The sequence below is a fragment of the Crassostrea angulata genome, chromosome 7, assembly GCF_025612915.1.
Source record: "Crassostrea angulata isolate pt1a10 chromosome 7, ASM2561291v2, whole genome shotgun sequence".
NCBI classification, from domain to species: Eukaryota; Metazoa; Mollusca; class Bivalvia; order Ostreida; family Ostreidae; genus Magallana; species Magallana angulata.
The window spans coordinates 18,461,917-18,481,624 of NC_069117.1; the positions used below are offsets into that span (position 1 = coordinate 18,461,917).

The window sequence follows — 19,708 nt, forward strand, 5'->3', positions numbered from 1 at the left end:
CGTCACAAACACGGGAGAGACGTCTTCGTTTACACAAACATCGATGACGTCAGTCTATTGTCATCAGTCATGATGTTATGGGAGCTTTAGCAACAAGAAGCAAATGTTTACGATATGAGCCTTGAACCTGAACCTAAAAAACGTAAAATGGAACCGCACATTGGAGGCGATAATGGAACTTTACAGAACGAAGCGTCCTCCAAGTCCGTTCACAACGTGGCGTCTCAGTCTGCAAGCGGTGATTTCGGGGCGGACGACCTTCATCAGTATGTTATAGCCTTGCCAGGAGACGAAGGGGTATCGAACCCAGCCAACTACGAGATAGTTCGTCAAGGATGCGCCCTCGGAGACGAGTGGGTCCAGGCCTACCCCCCGCCACTGAGTTCGTATCCAGCTCGGGTCATCAAAACTGGAAACACTTTCTACGACAGTTTCGTTCACAATATCACCAAAGTGACGGGGCTACGGCCGCTAAAGACGCTCGCTAGGGGGAGGTCTGGAGCAATTATTCTGGCACAAGATCTACATAAAATCAACCATTATAAAGAGAGTGAGTATATTCCGGTGGTCTTAAAACTGAACTCATCAAAACCAAGAAGGAAAGCCAAAGTCACTGTCAAAACAGATATGGAGGACGAAATGAAGATCTTGAAAGAGCTTGAACATTGCAACATAGTGTCTTGGATCAGTAACATCAGCTATCATGGCCGTTTTGGTATTGTAATGGAATTTTGCGAAAACGGCAACTTGGAGCAGCTACTGCGTCTGCATGATGCACGCTTTCTGACAGAACCCGTATGTAGGAAATACTTCAAAAATATCTTTGATGGTCTGGAATACGTTCATCTACAAAACATAGCCCATAGAGATATTTGTACTCAAAACATCTTTATAACCTCCAAGAACACGTTAAAGATCGGCGATTTCGGACACGCCGTGTATTTTTTCACCGGTGACCCTCTACTTCAAGAGGAGTGTGGAACTGTTGGGTTCCAAGCACCTGAAATGGTCAACAAAGAGCCTTACAACCCCAGGTATGCCGATATCTGGTCCTTGGGGTGCACTTTGTACCTCATGTCCACCGGGCGGCTTCCTCTAGGGGTCGTCCCAAGTGACATCAAAGAAAGAGCTTCTAAAGAAATCCAGTTTCCCGACAAACGAGTCCTCAACATCTCCATGCAGCTCAAAGAAGTCGTCCGAGGGGCTCTGGCCGCCAACCCCAGTCTGCGCTTCACTCTGAACCGTATCAAGCACGCCGATTGGATGAGGGACTCCAAAAGTAATGTTCAGATCGGAAACTTCCATTTGATCCGGCAGCCTCGCAAAATCCGGGAAGGGGAGGTCGAACAGGTGCTAAAGAAGCGATATGAGATTTAATTACAGAGTCTGTTTTTCAGAACCAGCCAATCATGTGTCACATTTTGACTTGTGTCTTTCGATGCTATTGGAAAATAATAAATAATAATCACAGAACATCATTTTACAAACAGGGAAAAAGAAAACTCTTTAAAAACAGTGTTCGAACATTTTTTCGGTCCTTTTTTTTATTTATGTAGCTTTTTTTTAAACAATCGCATAATCACGCTTATTAAATTTATTTGTTTTGTTTTGTTTTTTAAATTTTCTTATTCATCAATAATAAAACAGTTGATACATGGATATTTTTCTCATATAGTTTTTTGTTAAAAAAAAAAAAAAAAAAAGATGTGATTTTTTGTTCCCAGCGTAATTGTTCATGAAAGAAGTCCATGTAGATTAAATAGTTCCTAGCCAATCCTAAAACAAAGAAATTCTGAAATGGGAAAAGGGAAAAAATAACGAATGGTGATATAAAAGAAATGGAGGAGGACATTTTGGTGCTGCATCGATCGCTTTGGTAACGAAGCCAGTTATCCCACGGATTAATGAGGGAAGAAAACTCAACACTTCTCCGTTCACAGCATCGTTAATGATGGGCAAAATAATGGTGATATTGGAACAATGGAACTATCTCGCGATTCTAAGTACAAAATAGATTTCGTTTATTTCTTTTGCATTCGTCTCTTTTGTTACTTTCTGTAACCTTGCTCATTATTCCTGCAATAAATTGGATGATTTTTCTTTCATTTAAAGAAAAATATCGGAGGAACGGCTTTTTAACAAATATAACTTTTGTGAGCGAAGCATTAATTAATGGGTATAATGTTTGTTCATATACATGCATTGTTTGTTTGTTATGATGATGATAACTATGCCGTTTTAAAAGCAGGATTAGAACTAGAACTTAAATTGCATTTTGTCAAACAAACGATGCTAGTATACATGTACTTTGTTCAGTCGCGTGATACTTTATTATTAGCACTATATAGAATTATGATGCATGCATCTAAAATAGAAGATGGGTAGATAAGACATGTAAAATGCCTATATAAGGATATATAAGATACTGAAAAATTAAAATAACAACAAATCTTGTATTTAAAAACAAATCTTTCAAAATAAGCTTAATTTAAAATAACTTTGATTTGTAACCCTTAAATATGTTCAATATTTGGATACCAGTAATTTAAACTTGTGTATATGCGCATCAGAACCTCCAGATAGTGTCCTTTTTTAAAACTTCAAAGCCTTTTCTTTTTTAGAGTGGGTCTTTGCTCCATGGTTTTGGCATACGGTATAGTCTAAATAAGGTCTAATGGAAAGCAAACCGATTTTAATCAACATAAACGTTGAGAGATGGCCCAATCTACATTTAAATTATCATTTTGTATCACATCAATTGAACATTTTGGAAAAATAAGACAAGTCCGTAAATTCGTGGCAAAGATCGGATATAGCACTTCGTTGTGACTGAAATGGCTCAGTGGTTAGAGCATCAGACGATAGGTAACGTTATATATAACTTTTTTTTTTAGGTTTTTGGGTTCAATACCACCAAAACTTAAGGGAATTATTTTTTCTTATCGTTTGTGTAAATATTAAAAACTAAATATATAGTTAGAAACTGTACTTTTGCAAACATTATATAAATAGTGCCTGTTTGGGAGGGTAACTGTTGAAATTGACACCCCGAGACAACCATTGTCAATTGCAACCGACGCGAAGCGGAGGTTGACAATGGTTTCTGAGGGGTGTCAATTTCAACAGTTACCCTCCCAAACAGGCACTATTTATTCTATTATACTCAATGTCTTAATTTTAAAGAAAATATTACTGCTTTTATATAGAAATGAAGTGAATTCTACGGCGAACCGTACGCGCATAGTTTACGCGCATGTAACAATTCGTTGTGTTACCCGTTGCCAAGTGTGTTGCTAACGCCGAGGGTAATAGAACGAATTACCAACTGCGTCTAAACCAATTAGATTTCAGTATTTAACATGAAAGTATAATAATATCAAATAGATTTAATTAGAAAAAATCAAATTTGTATTTCACGAATAAACCATTGGGCATTTATGTTATTTTATCCCAAATCTCCTTTATATAATCTTCTTTATATAAATCAAATTTTAAAAAAATCATTAGATCTTATCGCATTTAGTTCTTTATTTATCTTTTAAAATTGGTTTTAATTTGTTTAAAATTACAATTTTTGTATTTTAAACACAGTTACAGTGCGCTCCAAGTAACCTGTACCTGCCTTCCTCTTTCCTTTGGTTTTTTACTTGTCCGGTTAATGGGATTAACTACGATTGAAATGAATTTCTTAACATAATGACTGGATCGCCTCCCAGTCAGACGTGATACAGTTTTTTACCTGTCCGTCTGTTTGTCAGTTATTTACCACTTTTGTATGGCCTTTATTTAGCGCTCTTATTACTGCGCCCACCCCCGGCTCGTGTCTAATGTGTCGCACTTTTACCTACCCCTTTCGTTCATCTCTCACTTATTTATCCCTGATCTTTTTATCTGCCTGTATGTCTGTTATCGGGTACTCTTAAACTTGTCTATCTGACCGTTTCCATTTCATCTTAACCTCTTTTACTTTCTGTTCTGGACTAATTTTTTTTCTGTTCGGAAGTCTGTCCTGCAGTTAGCTCTTTTATAGGTTTGTTTGTCCGTCTGTCAGTTTACACCGTTTTTAGTTAGTTTTCCTTTTTGTTCTTTCAATAAACTTTATTTGTTAGAATACGCCAACTTGAATTGTATTCGTTTATTTACGTTTTTCGTTGATAGAGAAATGGACCATGCAACCACTCTGATGTTCGTCTAAGTTTGATGTTTAGAGTTAATCGGTCTGTTATATAACTTAAACAATTTAAAACTGGATTTTCAAATATAAAATATTCAAAGGAGTGTTGTAAACACTTACAGCAGATTATTCTAATTACATTTTAACACCGCAAACCACAAAAGTACGTTTAATGTAATTTTATATTGAAGTATCTATGATAATCAATATTCCCATTATCTTATAAAAACAAATAAATGACGAATTCACTGTGTGTATACAATTTGCTTTTTGTAAATTATAGCAATTTTAAAAATATCACAAATATTGTATTTATGAAGCGATGTGTATAAAGACTGAAAAGTGGCTGAAGAGGAAGAAGTCGAGCAAGGAACGAAAAAGACATTCGCAAGATCGGTAGAATGTATGACATGTATCCCAAATCAGGTTCCCCTCTGACACTTGCTTACCTGAAGGATGGACGTGTAATGACGTGTTCTTCATCCACAGGTAATGCAAAGAACAACTAAAGCCAACAGAAACAGGGAAATAGAAAAATTATCACCTCATCCTCACGGAAAATTTAGACCAAAATGAAATGAAAAGTACTTACAATTGAATAAATCAGGAGAAATCGGGGACCGAATCTTACCAAATGAGCCAATTACTTTAATAAGGTGATATATTCGACCCCAAAGGAACTGGATCTGAGACTAATGATGGTGCATTGGGCGCTCGCTATTAATTAGCTCTAAACTAGTGAGTATAACGAGTGAAGTCACAGCCAAAATTTTTCTCTAACGAGGAGGGTCCATGTTTTTGCAACAAATCAAACTCGGCTTAATGAGACTTCCATCTTGCAAGGTCGGCTTCGTAGATTTCTACATTTGACGTTTCGGGCGTTTTATTGATAGGGTTTATCGGATACCCATTGATGGGTTTTGGTAGATATATCTTAAGATCTACAGACACATAAACTGGCCTGCAAATGAGGGAAAACCAAATCGTTACCGATATCACGTGATGAACTGACAGTGTTATAGTGCTCACGCACAATAGCACGTGATGTATATGATAACCTATTGGCTTCCCTTGACTTGTTACTTACTGGTTCGTTCCGTCAGTTCACACAGGCCATCGAAACGAAACTAATGTCGCAACATTCATTTACTTTGTATATAATTGCGATGCAACATTCTAAGAGGCATAACTCTGAAATTTTGCGTTTGCACCCGGGGATGGGGGGTCGACTCGGAAACCGTTTAGTGTGAATTATTCCTAGCTGAGTTGCTCTTTATTTCTATGCTGCGCACTGATCGACAGTTACGTTTATTCGTTTATTCATGTATAATTTTAATTGCCTATCATTTATGATTTGGGAGAGATTAGAGAAGTATGTAAATATTACAAGTAAAATATTCCTTTTTTTTTATTCCATATGGGTATAAATATGAAACATTACAGAACATATAAATAAAAATTAATTTTGTTAAGCTCTTTAATTACTGATGTCAAACGTGGGAGAGATAGCACAGAAATATAATATTACTTGATAAGGTTTTGTGGGGTTTTTTTTAAAATATATATCAACTTTAAATTTTCCTCGACATCTTGTCTGGCAAGGGAGAATATTTGGTATGAAATATCTTTCTTTTCTAATTTAAGCGATGTGAGAATTTCAGTTTTCAGCCATCTTCGCTAGCCAAGGATTTTCGGTCCAATTCGCTCCCCATAAAGGGGAACGAAGTGGACCGAAAACCCTTGGCTAGCGAAGATGGTTTTCATCAGTTTAGGAAATAATTTTATGGATTTCAATTGTAAATTGCAATATTCAATAATTCTTACAAAAATTCTAAGACATGAGTATGATTTCATAAATCAATTTGGCATTTCTACACAATATAAACTATTGAAAACTAAATAAACCCAAAGAAAGATAACCCTTAACAAATTGCTAAACAGTTTTCAATTAAATCGAGTTATCTACCTTTCCATAATTTCTCAAGACTGCTTCTCTGATATAATGTTGTTTGCAAGCAAATTAACTAATATATCTAACCAATGAAATCATTTTGTAGCTCATTGTTTTATTTTTCAGCATGAAAAATATTTCTGAATCATCATAGTTTTTTCTTGCATATAATTTGTTTGTTAACTTTGAGTTAGACCTGCTCTTGTTTCCAGTTGAGCTAGTTTTTATATATACCGGTATATCTATTGACTTGCGACATGTCCAGTATATCAAAATACACACACACACACACACACACACACACACACACACACACACACAATTAGAAAGAGTTTAATATAAACAATTTCTCCCTCTTTCTCTCTCTCCTGTCTTTTAAGATATAGCAAATATTGATCGATTCAAAATCTGCAAATTCCAAAAATGTAAAATAGCTTTTTAAAATTGTTTGTGGATAAAGTCATATACATGTAGATTTAACTCTATGTAGGCATTTGTAGTTGATATCAATTTCTATATTCTTCCTAAATTGACCTTGCATTTGTACATTTGTTGATATTTTTGTTGTTTTGTAACTCGTGTACCATTGATATGGTTTGAGGGAAATTAACACTCGTTTAGACTCCCATTGACACAGAAATTAAGAAATGATATTCTTTACAGACAATAGAAACAAATGACAGGTGTGATGTCATGTGAGATAAAGCTCTTCCATTGTTCAATAATCGGGTTTCCTATATATGTTATTACAATCACTTTTAATTATCATCCGTACGTCAAAACAAATATTCACTCAATACAATAAATATCACAGCAGTTATCTGATCAAAGCAGAGTTGTTTGTGTTGTTAATTGTTATCTTTAGAGAAAATATTTCAGGAATGAGGAATCATTTTTTTTAGTTACACAAGAAGAGAATTTTGGTCGGGGGTGGGGGGGGGGGGGTCAAATCCAATAAGAGCATCATTGTGGGTCACGTCATAATATTCAAAAATCTTAGAAAAAATATTAATTATTACTTAAATAGATAAATTTATATAATTTTCAGTAATTAAATTATAGGCATATTCTAAAAATGTTGGATTCATAATAAGACAACTTTGACCTTGACTTATAAAATGCTTCCTGTCTAATCTTTCTTTTTATCATGATTATCTTTCTTTTTTCAAAAATATATCTATTTTCGGTCCAATTCGGTCCAATTCGCTCCCCATAAAGGGGAACGGAGTGGACCAAAAACCCTTGGCTAGCGAAGATGGTTTTCATCAGTTTAGGAAATAATTTTATGGATTTCAATTGTAAATTGCAATATTCAATAATTCTTACAAAAATTCTAAGACATGAGTATGATTTCATAAATCAATTTGGCATTTCTACACAATATAAACTATTGAAAACTAAATAAACCCAAAGAAAGATAACCCATAACAAATTGCTAAACAGTTTTCAATTAAATCGAGTTATCTACCTTTCCATAATTTTCTGATATAATATGTTGTTTGAAAGCAAATCATTTTATAGCTCATTGTTTTATTTTTCAGCATGAAAAATATTTCTGGATCTTCATAGTTTTTTCTTGCATATAATTTGTTAGTTAACTTTGAGTTAGACCCTGCTCTTGTTTCCAGTTGAGCTAGTTGTTATATAAACAGGTATATATATCGACTTGCGACATGTCCAGTATATCAAAATTCACAATCACACACACAAACACACACACACACACACACACACACACAATTAGAAAAAGTTTAAAACAAACAATTTTTCCCTCTTTCTCTCTCTCGTGTCTTTTAAGATATTGCAAATATTGATCGATTCAAAATCTGCAAATTCCAAAAATGTAAAATAGCTTCTTAAAATTGTTTGTGTCAATGTCAAATACCTTAGCATAGAATACTGAAAAGAAAAAAGTAGAAATATGAAACAAAAAATACTATTAATTGAAAATGAATTGGAGAAGATAGAAATGTTTACTGGGAGCAAAGTGGACCGAAAACCCTTGGCTAGCAAAGATGACTTTTATTAAGTAAAGAAAAAAAATCAAGTTTTAGGTTTGAAATTGAAAATTGTTTTATATCTTCATACAACACTCTCTTTGTAATGGAGATTAATAAAGATTAAAAATGGCCACGACCATAAAGCCCTCTTAATGAATTGTAGGCTTACACAAGCATGCGGCATTAACATACACATAGATGTTTACAGCTGTAGAACTGTTGTGTTGATACATGTGTATGCATATGATATATTATTCAATAGCCTGGTTGGGTGGTCTTATATAACTACACTCTGACTCAACAAAAGCTATAAACCTGTTGATAATACAGTATTAATTTACATTCAGACTGGTTTTCTCATTGACATACTTTAACAACATTTTTACGCGTACAAACAAAAATATGCAAAACTGTTTTGGCTTTTACAGCGGATTTTTTATAATAAAATATGTAAATAGCGAATGAAAGATAAAATATCGAAGTAAATTATAGCAATCTCGCACAAAAATCTCGCCCAGTAAGAGGTTTGTTTTAATATGAAAATATTAAATATGATTATTTTTTTTTTATATATTTATTTTTCCATTACAAATAATCGTCAACGACAAGGCCCTCCAAAGTTTCTTTGGATCACATAAAAAATAAGAAAAAAATCAAGCACAGAAAATGTCGGAGTGATTGATCAGTAATGATTTTTTTCAATTACATTTGAATTCAGTTCGGATCTCTTTTTGCTCTGACATGTTTTTTTGTGATTATTACAAATTAATGAAGTGGTTTTCATCCACTTTCCGGGATAGGATTGACTAAACATTCAAAACAATTGTTGACATTCTCTCAACTACCTAGTTTGGATTAACACAAACTAAGTTTTGAACCTTTTGCCTGACACTTTTCTCAATACCACTACCAACAAATCAAATTATGCACTGCAGAAAAAAGTTGTACATCTTTTATTTGGTTTTATAATTATGTTCTAATTTATTCAAAGGTATGGATTTCAATAACTTTGTATATTGGAGAGGAATTACATAGGCTTTGCCGGTTACCCAATCCATTTGATTACTCAATAAACTATGTTTAAATTGAAATTTGATATAAATTTCTTTTATATAAAGTTATCTTTAAATTTATGTGGGTGGATTTCTTACTACTTCATTACATCATCGCATTGATAAGAAACCTCCAAAATTCCCCGAACATTACATAACAAAGTAAACGGGTGTATTTTTAATTTTTTTCTTTGAAAGATAAGAAAGGGAAGAATGCGGAAGTAAAAGCCCGAACAATCATTTAGACCGATTCCATTTAGACCTATTCAATAAATAGATAAGTCTTATTATGTCAATTGTATTTTGTTAGGATAGGAGTCCGAGTTACGTCAAACCATTGACTTAGTGGCTTCTTGTTTGTACACGAGTAAACAGAGTGATACCAGTAATTAGACATCCGCGGTTTTGAGCAGTAGCGGTGATTGTGGGAGTATTATTTCAATAATCTGACAGCCCCTTTCCCTCTCAGTACTTTTAAAAAGAACCAAGAAGTGCTGTCTTCCAGGAAGTGTAGAAAACTGTCTGACCGCGAAGGAGTAAAAGGGATAGAACGGTAAGTGTATTATGTTTGTTAATGTGTTTTGTATAGAAAAAAGAAAAATTGAAAGTTATGGATGATAACAATTTGAGTTACTAGAAAAGTCTCAACTATATTTAAGTTTATTCACCAATCAAGGGCCCTCAGTGGGCGTATACATTTTTAAAAAATAATATCATGGTTATAACAAATAATGAATGAAATAAAAACCTAGAATGTCCAGGTTCATATTACAGGCAACAATATGCAAAATGATTCATCAATACAATGAAATATATAAAATATAACACAATACGTTGGTAATGTACAGAATCGTCTATCATTCGTTCCCAAATCAGAGAGAGAGAGAGAGAGAGAGAGAGAGAGAGAGAGAGAGAGAGAGAGAGAGAGATCTTGTTATTAGTTTGCTTGTAGACGTACATGCTTTATGCATTATGCATATTTCAGTCATCCTTAAGTAGATCCTTGACTTGACTCACTGAGCATTCGCCGATCAGCTGATACCTAATCACGGCAGGAACAGCTGATCGCTGTTTACAATTTGTAAAAACTCGTTTACTACGCCGTCTTTACACATATTTATTGATTATTTCTCACTGAATTTCATCGTCAGTGATATCAACTCAAAAGCTGACTTCATTTGGATACACAAGCATCTATTTTTTGCTGTTTGTTTGTCTCGTTGATAACCTCAGTTTGTAACCTAAAGGTTGCACGCCAGACGTTGCATCACTCTTTACCTCGCACAGTGTTGCAGTTGCGTGTCACTAGGTCTTGGCCCATTTCATTATCAGTGGAGACTAACTCCACCCCTCATCTCGCTCTTTTTCCACCAAATTCTGGTTCCAGGCGGACGTGATTTTGACTTGTGAAGGTATAAAGTTGCCTGATGCTTTCAATTTTGTTTGAATTTATATATTGCTTCGATGAATATGCTGTGATAAAGTGTTATTAGGAGGTCGGAGACCAGGTGAAGCAGTGAAATCACTGTTTCTTTCCATTGATTTTGTTAATCTTGGTTTTCCCAAGTAAGTTTTTTTTCCATCGGGTGGAGATTGGGTTTTTTTTTATTACAATAAGTCTATTAAAATCCTTTCTTTATAATCTAATTTTTAACACATTTAAAGAAAAATCGTTTTTGTAATTTTAGATCACAAAATGACGGATAAAACTGGAAAAACCGTGCTTCAGCGCTACATGGGGATCCCCCAGCCCGAGGACAGGGTCATGTGTGAGTACCTGTGGGTGGACGGATCAGGGGAGGGAATCAGGTCCAAGTGCAGGACATTGGACTTTGAACCTAAACACCCAAAAGGTGAGAGTTGAAATGGTTTTCGGTATATTTATTTACGGTATTCTCCATCATAATTTTACGAAAAACCAAATGTGTTTTAATAAATGATAAATTAATAAGATAACGATTTGATACAATGTAATAAGAAAATGTATTCAATTATATTCATAATAATATTCTTGTTTTAAGAATTTAATTAGCTACAAAAGCGCTATTATGACAATTCTACGCCATCACTAAATTATTTAAAAAATAACCGTGAATCATTTAAAAAGCGTTCAAATTCATAAACACAACGATTAAGCTATATGTTAAATAATATGGATAACAGAAATATTTCAATCATTGCTCTTTTTGCCGTGAAAGTATTAAACACAAATTATATATACGCTAAAATTTCCCCCACATGAAAATTACCTTTATATGATGTAATGACATTTTCTTCAGAATGCCCTGTCTGGAACTATGACGGCTCCAGCACGTACCAGGCTGAGGGGTCTAACTCTGACATGTACCTCCACCCCGTGGCACTGTACAGCGACCCCTTCCGGATGGGCAAAAACAAGCTGGTGATGTGTGAGGTCTTCAAGTATAACGGCAAACCCGCAGGTAACGTTAACGCCCCTGTATCATTATACCCATCACCGTCTCCGCTAAAAACATGATATGATATTGTACGTAAAAGAATCATGTCGATTATATTTTATTGTATCGTTAATATTTTTTAGAATCCAACAACCGTAAGTCTTGCAATGAAGTATGTGAGAAGGCTGCGGAAGAAATTCCATGGTTTGGAATAGAGCAGGAATATACCATGTTGGATGTGGATAAACACCCACTAGGATGGCCCAAGAACGGCTTCCCAGGACCCCAAGGTATATTATCAGAAACTAAATACGATGTCTAGAAAAAGTAAATGTTAAAGGTTACGTAATATTTGCTAAAAAAAAAATGAGCATTTTTATATCATCCAGACAACAATGTAATTTTAAAGAATCGTAGCTTCTTATCAAAGAATTCCGCGAAAATGTATGTCATCGTACATAGAACTTTAGATAACCCAGTTGATGTAATACGAGTAATTTTACCTGCACGATTTTATCCACATTTTTTGTGTCTTTTTATTTCACAGGACCCTACTACTGCGGAGTGGGGGCCAACAAGGTATATGGGAGGGATATAGTTGAGGCTCACTACAGGGCATGTCTGTACGCCGGAATCAAAATCGCGGGCTGTAACGCCGAGGTCATGCCTGCACAGGTTAGTGGAGCAAGGTCAAAGATTTATCATTTAGTTATGAAGATAAACGTTAATAAAATTGTTTAGAGGTCATGCAAACACATGTTAATGGGTCAAGGTCAAAGTGTAATCAATTAGCAAACGCAGATGAAACGTCGATAGAATTGTTTACAAGTACAGTCAGATGTACTAGAATAATCATATTTTGAATTTTCTGTTTTAGTGGGAGTTCCAGGTGGGCCCCTGTGAGGGTATCTCCGTGGGTGACGACCTCTGGGTGGCCAGGTACATTCTGCACAGAGTCGCCGAAGATTTCGGTGTCATAGTAACCTTCGACCCTAAGCCAATGCCAGGTGATTGGAATGGCGCAGGCGCACATACAAATTACAGCACTGTCAAAATGAGAGACGACGGAGGAATCAAGTGAGTTCATTGATTTCTTGTTGTTATTATAGCGAGGTAGAATCTGTTCAATAAGGCACTGACCATTATTTGTTGTTGTTTACGTTTGCTGCAACCGTCCTTCAACTCCTGCTTCTTTTTCAGACACATAGAAGATGCCATTGAAAAACTTTCCAAGTGCCATGATAAACACATTAAAGCATACGACCCCAAAGAAGGAGAGGACAACAAACGGAGGTTGACGGGACTTCACGAGACTTCAACCATTAATGACTTTTCTGCTGGAGTAGCCAATCGTGGCGCCAGCATCCGCATTCCCCGCCAGGTGGCGCAAGACGGCTTCGGGTATTTGGAGGATCGGCGCCCCTCGTCTAACTGTGATCCCTATTCTGTGGTAGAAGTTCTCATAAGGACTACCTGTCTGGATGAATGCTAAGTGTGCGTGTGTCTGTTCGATTGGATGTCTGTCTGTCCGTACTTACAGTAACGGCACTCTACAAATGCCACTGGAACAAGTTTTTAAATTTTAATGATCAGAACATGTGCAATATTCAATATGTCTGATTTTAATTGTTATTTTTATTACAAGATATTAACCATGTTTTAAAGTATTAAAATTTCTTACTAAATTTTATTCTGTTGATTTGCAATTTCTTCGATACCTACCTACATACCTATAAATATGTTGCTGGAAAACGATGTCTAAGATGATGACGTACTCTGAAATCAAATTGACTGTTGAAATCGATTACCCTTACCATAAACTGACCCATAACTTGATCAAATATAGATCTAAAATTGTACATGAATTTTGAAATATAAACATGTAGTTCAAACGGTCAAATTAATCCATGCGCAAACACGAAAATATGCAGATAGGGACGCCTTCCATCCCAATCAGCAATACACTGTAATACAGTATATCGTGCACGTACATAGTGCATTGACACAACTCTCTTAATGATACATTAATATTTGAGCATACAAATAAAATATATCTAATATTTTGTTTTAAAAGACAAACACCTTTCACATTTTAAAATATTTCTCTTTTCTCGTTGCAACTCTTATTTCCATCGTAGTAATTCTGTATCATCTTTAAATTGATATTGTATATTTCAACATGAGAAACAATAATACCGGTAATATTTTTTTCCAAACATCGTCCTAAAAGTGACTTTTAACAACTGATCACTGCCTAGAGTGACCCCGTACTGGAAAGTATTTTCAAAGCACTAAGCATACTCGAATAACCGCCCCATATGAACAGATATATACATCATTTAAACTGGTTAGAGAACAAGTTTCAGGGGTTTACGCACATAATTGCACGGGCTATTGTTGTTCGGGCTATTGAGGATCTAATGTGCGGGGCTTACGAACATCACTGCAGGGGCTGCCACGAACTGATAGGGAAATAAATTGCGCATACCGAAGCTGAAATATAGAAACATCAAATCGATTCTTTTTAACTAAGCTTACACAAAGTGAATTTCCTTTAGAACCAAGCTAGGTGAGCACTTTTCAGTACTATCAGTACTTTGATTTTGATTTTGATTATTTGCTCACCAACACAAAGTCGGGGAACTTTAACAAGTATTCCTTTTAAAGGAATGATCGGCAATAATGATATATTGATAGCTAGAAGCAATCAACATGATCAGTTTGATGTAAAATATTTTAAAAAAGTACTGTATTTTTACAAAATATAGAATATTTTGAATCTGTACACCATAATTTCATCATTTTAAACCGTCAACAAATTTAATTTCGAAATAAATTTGGGAAAATCCGTTCATAAACTCTTTGTCTATTCTTTTTTTCATTTTTCACGTAATTATTAAATGTTGATGTATCTTCTTCTTCTTCAGAATACTGAATAGGGCTCTTCAAAGAGCATTAACACGTATAGAAAGAATGAATTGTATTAGAATAATTTAATGCGACTGAAAAACATTGAATGCCATCATAACTTGCTATTGAGGTCGCATTATAACGTAACATTGTTTATAAATCAAGCCGTCTTCCTAGCTTCTATTATGCAACATCAATAGATCGAGGTCAGTTCGTGGAGCATCTTCTTATGATTGAGGTCAGTTCATCGAGGTCAACTGCATTACTGAATGAATCTTTCGATCGAAATTCTTACGCGTGAGACAAAATGTGCATTCTTGATCATGAATTAAAAGGTCGAACTGTATTTTTCTATGTTTGCATCTCTTAAGGTAAATGAATTAAAAATAAAACTGAGTAAAATGTTATATAACTACTAATCCAGACTTCAAGTTTTTATAAGAACTACTTATGCAAGCGGAATGTGTGCGCACGTTGAAGCATTTGCCGGATGCCTCATATGGACACAATAGTGATCGGCCGAAGCCGATCACAAAAATCCTACAACCCCGGCGTCAGCGGTGACGTCGATTAAAGTTTTGGATCAGGTGCTACGTCTAAGTTATATATTACTTATTCTAGCTTCACCAAACTTTTATAAATGGTGTATCTGGAATACTTTTGGACTAAAAAGACTAAAAAAAATTCAGATGCAAGGGGAGATCACGTTATGGGCATACACTACAACCTGGCTTGGCCTATCTTCATTGTAAACCGCATGTTATGGTCATATCTATATCTATCACTGCTTCTATCTTTACCAAACTTTGTTTTAGGGACAGGGTAACAGTTCTGGAGAAGGTGCCCTTCGATGGCCATATCCAAATTACTACTGGTCCTATCATCACCAAACTTGTATGTATAGTGCATCTTGTGTTACTTAGAATCTAGGCTATATATATGTTTCAAATTCGAGAGAAGGATGAGGTTTTTGGAGCAGGTGCTCTTTGATGGCCATATCTAAGTTATGATTGGTTCTATCTTTACCAAACTTCGATAATACATCTTATGATACTAATGTTTTTGACAGGCTTGGATGGTGACTCTGAAACGTAGTATTTTGGAGAACTTGGGATTTTTGGAGGAAGCCATATAGAAAAAGTACAGAACTAGCTTCAGATACAGAGTGTGATCTTGATTATCTAGAGGCTTGTGTACGTTTAAAATTTAAAACATTGGCTAAATTTAAAACATTGGCTAACTTCAGATGTATACAGAAGCTGATCTAGATTATCAAGGATGCTAAGTAGAGCCTAGTTTTACTTTACAGACACGTTGCCCCCCCCCCCCCCTTTTTGGATCATGTAAAATTTGAATGGAAAACAAGGAATTAGGCAGTAAAATTTAAGATGAAAGTAACCCCCCCCCCCCGCACCTATTAGGATTTTAAGGATACCTTATTAGCTTTTTTGCATAATTATATAGTTTTTATTGTAGCAGAATGATGTGTTTTAAGAATATATCAAGTGATATTCCGAGGAGTGGCTATTTTTCCAACATTACCCAAATTTTATCGCCAATATCAGAGTTTAATTTGAAAACTTGAACTTATAAAAAAAATACAACAACATTTTTAATCTACAATTTAATTAAAATCAGTTGCTAGATCTGCTCTAACATCTAATTAAAATTGGATTGTTTCGCTTTATTTACTGTTAGTCGGATGAGCAAAGTGGCCCGTGGGCATTTTGTTTTTGTAATCTTTTTGCCAGACAACAAGCTGAGTTTTGTGAAACTTAAAGATAGCATCGGTCTTATAAACACTAGGAGAAGTACATGTAGCATACTGTATTATGATACGGAGTCCTTAAAAATGTAGATAATGGATGGTGCGTGAAGCAAAAGACTCCTTAACCTCTTCTTTAGTAATTCAAGGATGTTTTAACACTAGCAAATTGTAAACAAACATTAGATTAAAACACTGTATCTGCAACCCCTCCCCCAATTTACATGCAAACGTTAATTATTATCCCCCCCCCCCAAAAAAAAAAAGAAATTACATGGAAACACATCTATATATAACCTCAAATGGACATAATAGGTGTTACCCCTCCCCCAACATTACACTGATGAAAAAACTATCCCCAACATTACAAAAAAGATGAAATCACATAAAGACGTTCGTTGTTACCCCTCCCCTAATCCGTCAGTCTCTCTCTGCTTCCTTACACCCAGAGATCTGGGGAAAGGATTCCTTGCGAGAGAAAATGTGTATATTAAAAAATAATTGGTGAACGTTTCAAAAATGAATCAATTCATGCGATGTCCTTTTATTTCATTTGTGCCAAATTATAAATCGGTTACCGCACAAGAGTACGTTTTATGTATTGAACATTTTAGTTGTCAAGATTTGAAAATTGTGTACAGGAAATATTCTCGTCACTAAGCATGCGTTTGATCATCTATCGAACCTTGTCGTGTGTGTCATGTGTTCTCCCATTCTGGTCTATTGAATGAATAATCTAAAAATTGATCGATATTCGGAAAATTTCCTAGCTGAGTCCTTGCTGTTGCATCACAGGTAAACATGACATCACAATGACCCCGATGTCCATGAACCGAGACTGTTATGTAAACATCTTTCCCATATTGATTGGTCAGCTTTCCATTATATATGAGAGAGAGAGAGAGAGAGAGAGAGAGAGAGAGAGAGAGAGAGAGAGATTCCCCCCAAACAGACTTCTGACGTTTTTTATATGAGTTGCCAATGAAAATCACACATTGATATGCTACTTGGGGCATCTTCTAAATACTGTGTAACGTAGTCTAAAAATGATAGTGATTCAAACATCAGTTTGAAAAGTTTAAAAAAATTTTAAAAAGAAATTTTCCATCAAAGAAATGAAATCCGGGATCCTTTGAATATACACAATGTACATCTGAAAACTAGAAAGGAATAAAAACCAGTAGCGAGCTAGATAGCGCTGGAACTAACCGAGTTAGAAGTAGGACAACCTAGAACGTTGACCTCCGACTTCTCTCAGTACGGTAGCTTATTAGGACAGTAGCAGCGACTTTCTCTTAATTGTTGGTAATCATAATTTATTTGAAATTGTCTCACACTGGTGGGTATCTTAATTTTCAGTGTCTGTATATCGCAAAATCTTCTCATTTTTAAAAAATTTCTATTGCTATTTGCTTTTGTAAATTCAAAGGTCTCTAATAAATATACAAATGCACCTTTTTAATTAAAGTTTGTGGGGTCCTCCCCGTCCCTAGCTGTAGGTACGTGCTTGCTACTCTCACAATTGGAAACTTCTGCTATTCTCTCTTCTCTGTTAACATGTGTTTTATGTTTGTTTGTTTGTGTGGATTTTTTTTGCAACCTCTGTTATCAAATAAGTTGGTGCATTTCCATTTGTTCATTGAAAGTACACGTGTATTCAAGTTTTTAATGTTTACGTAACTAGCAATTTGAATGCATTAACATAGTTCACTATTTCCTGTATTTTGTAACTTTTAATGTATTTTTTTTTCAGTGTTGGTGGCTCACCGGAATATCACTCAAGTGATACATCAAAGGAAAACTATTTCCATGCCGAAGTATTCGATTTGATGACAGAACTGTTGTGTAAGAAATGTTTATGTATTTATATACGTAACAAAAACGTGATAAAACTGTATACATCATGCATACATACTTTTTGTCCAAAAGTTAAACCTTACATCCTTAAGTTCTAATGTACCTGCATTCTTTTGTTTAACAACAACCCCCCCCCCCCCCCCCCCCCCGAGATTAAAAGTTCGGTATACTTGCTTATTTTGCAGAAATAGTACATCATGTCATCTTAATTATACATAAAAATAACTCATCAACCACAAAACTAAACCCCTCATAACATCAAAGTAGTATGTACTTGCAAGCTAAGGCCAAAAGCACAACACAATGTCCTCTAAGAATCGAATGTATCTAATAATACCTAGAACAGTGAAGTAGCTGCTAAATCCACAGACGTCGTCGGCCAGTTCGCTCGTCGTCGGTCGTCTGTCGTTCCGACTTCTATTCTGGAGCGTCCTATAGTGGTAAGTCAGCAATGATTGCCCAAATCATTGCCCGTCTGTAGATGGCCTCCAGCTCTGCGCTGCTCTTCTTCACCATAACCAGCAGTATGACTTCTCAGATGTCGTCGACAGTCTCTGCTTTCCTGCTTGTCAGTCCTTTCCTTTGATTCCTAGAGCTGTCGTTGCTCTCCAGGTAGATTGTGCCGGGAATCCTCCACAGCCAATCTCCATTAGGAATACCAATGTCCTCAATCCTTTGCTACGGATGTCGTCTGCCAGATCTTGGTGCTTTGTTTTCTATCTCTAGAAGGTCTCTTTGCATCCCACTTCCAATGGGGCAGTATATAAGCTCCAATATTATGATCTTCTTGCATTCATTTGATATAATGTCAGAGGGAAGATTTGTCTGGATGATGTCTGTAAACTCTAGCCGTCGCCCAAGGTCTAACTTCATCTCCCAAGAAGATACAAAATCTACTTGGATGGATATTCTTGACTGATGTTGGTTCGCCTTCTGACTGATGTTGGTTTACCTTCTGACTGATGTTGGTTTACCTTCTGACTGATGTTGGTTTACCTTCTGACTGATGTTGGTTCGCCTTCTGACTGATGTCGGTTTACCTTCTGACTGATGTTGGTTTACCTTCTGACTGATGTTGGTTTACCTTCTGACTGATGTTGGTTTACCTTCTTATCATGGCATATTTCTGTCCCTTACGTGCAAGATAAATTACTAGTATATCAACATGCAAGAACATTATGTCAACATACAAGATAATTATGTATACATGCAAGAAACAAATCATTAAAGAAAACCTGATTTTTATATGGATAAAATCACTCACTTGCGCCCGTATCTGACATCACAGATGTAAGATGCAACATAATTGTGACAACATGCGACTTATTTATGTTGACATGCGACTTGTTTATGTCGACATGCGAGTTAATTATGTCAAGTTAACATGCAATATATTTAATTTACATGTATGTTGACATGCGACTTATTTATGTCGACATGCGACTTATTTATGTCGACATGCGACTTATTTATGTCGACATGCGAGTTGATTATGTCAAGTTAACATGCAATATATTTAATTTACATGTATGTTGACATGCGACTTATTTATGTCGACATGCGACTTATTTATGTCGACATG

At 35.4% G+C, this 19,708-nt stretch overlaps 2 protein-coding genes and 1 long non-coding RNA gene across 5 annotated transcripts in view; 2 read left to right on the plus strand and 1 right to left on the minus strand.

Annotated features, from left to right (window-relative positions):
• The window catches only part of LOC128157504 (serine/threonine-protein kinase STK11-like), a 2,516-nt gene extending 840 nt beyond the window's left edge, over positions 1-1,676 (plus strand). The window contains exon 1 of the mRNA XM_052820085.1: positions 1-1,676. This exon is cut by the window's left edge and continues 840 nt beyond it. Within this exon, the coding sequence (XP_052676045.1) occupies positions 115-1,377 (1,263 nt within the window). The 5' untranslated portion in view covers positions 1-114 and the 3' untranslated portion in view covers positions 1,378-1,676.
• LOC128157509 (uncharacterized) overlaps positions 1-4,751 on the minus strand; it is a 15,598-nt gene extending 10,847 nt beyond the window's left edge. Inside the window, exon 1 of the long non-coding RNA XR_008239827.1 lies at positions 4,624-4,751. This is a non-coding gene — a long non-coding RNA (uncharacterized LOC128157509). The remainder of the gene's footprint in view (positions 1-4,623) is intronic.
• Positions 4,752-9,540: 4,789 nt separating this feature from the next.
• On the plus strand, positions 9,541-13,284 carry LOC128157506 (glutamine synthetase 2 cytoplasmic-like). 3 transcript variants are annotated; one of them, XM_052820089.1, is made up of 7 exons: positions 9,541-9,730; positions 10,866-11,030; positions 11,457-11,618; positions 11,738-11,884; positions 12,142-12,269; positions 12,472-12,671; positions 12,795-13,284. In XM_052820089.1, the coding sequence occupies exons 2-7, from the start codon at positions 10,874-10,876 to the stop codon at positions 13,084-13,086; spliced, it is 1,086 nt and encodes a 361-aa protein (XP_052676049.1). In that variant the 5' UTR covers positions 9,541-9,730; positions 10,866-10,873; the 3' UTR covers positions 13,087-13,284. The 3 variants fall into 3 exon arrangements, with proteins under 3 accessions (XP_052676049.1, XP_052676048.1, XP_052676050.1); XM_052820088.1 differs by lacking the exon at positions 9,541-9,730 and adding an exon at positions 10,354-10,589; XM_052820090.1 differs by lacking the exon at positions 9,541-9,730 and adding an exon at positions 10,606-10,743.
• Positions 13,285-19,708: the final 6,424 nt, after the last annotated feature.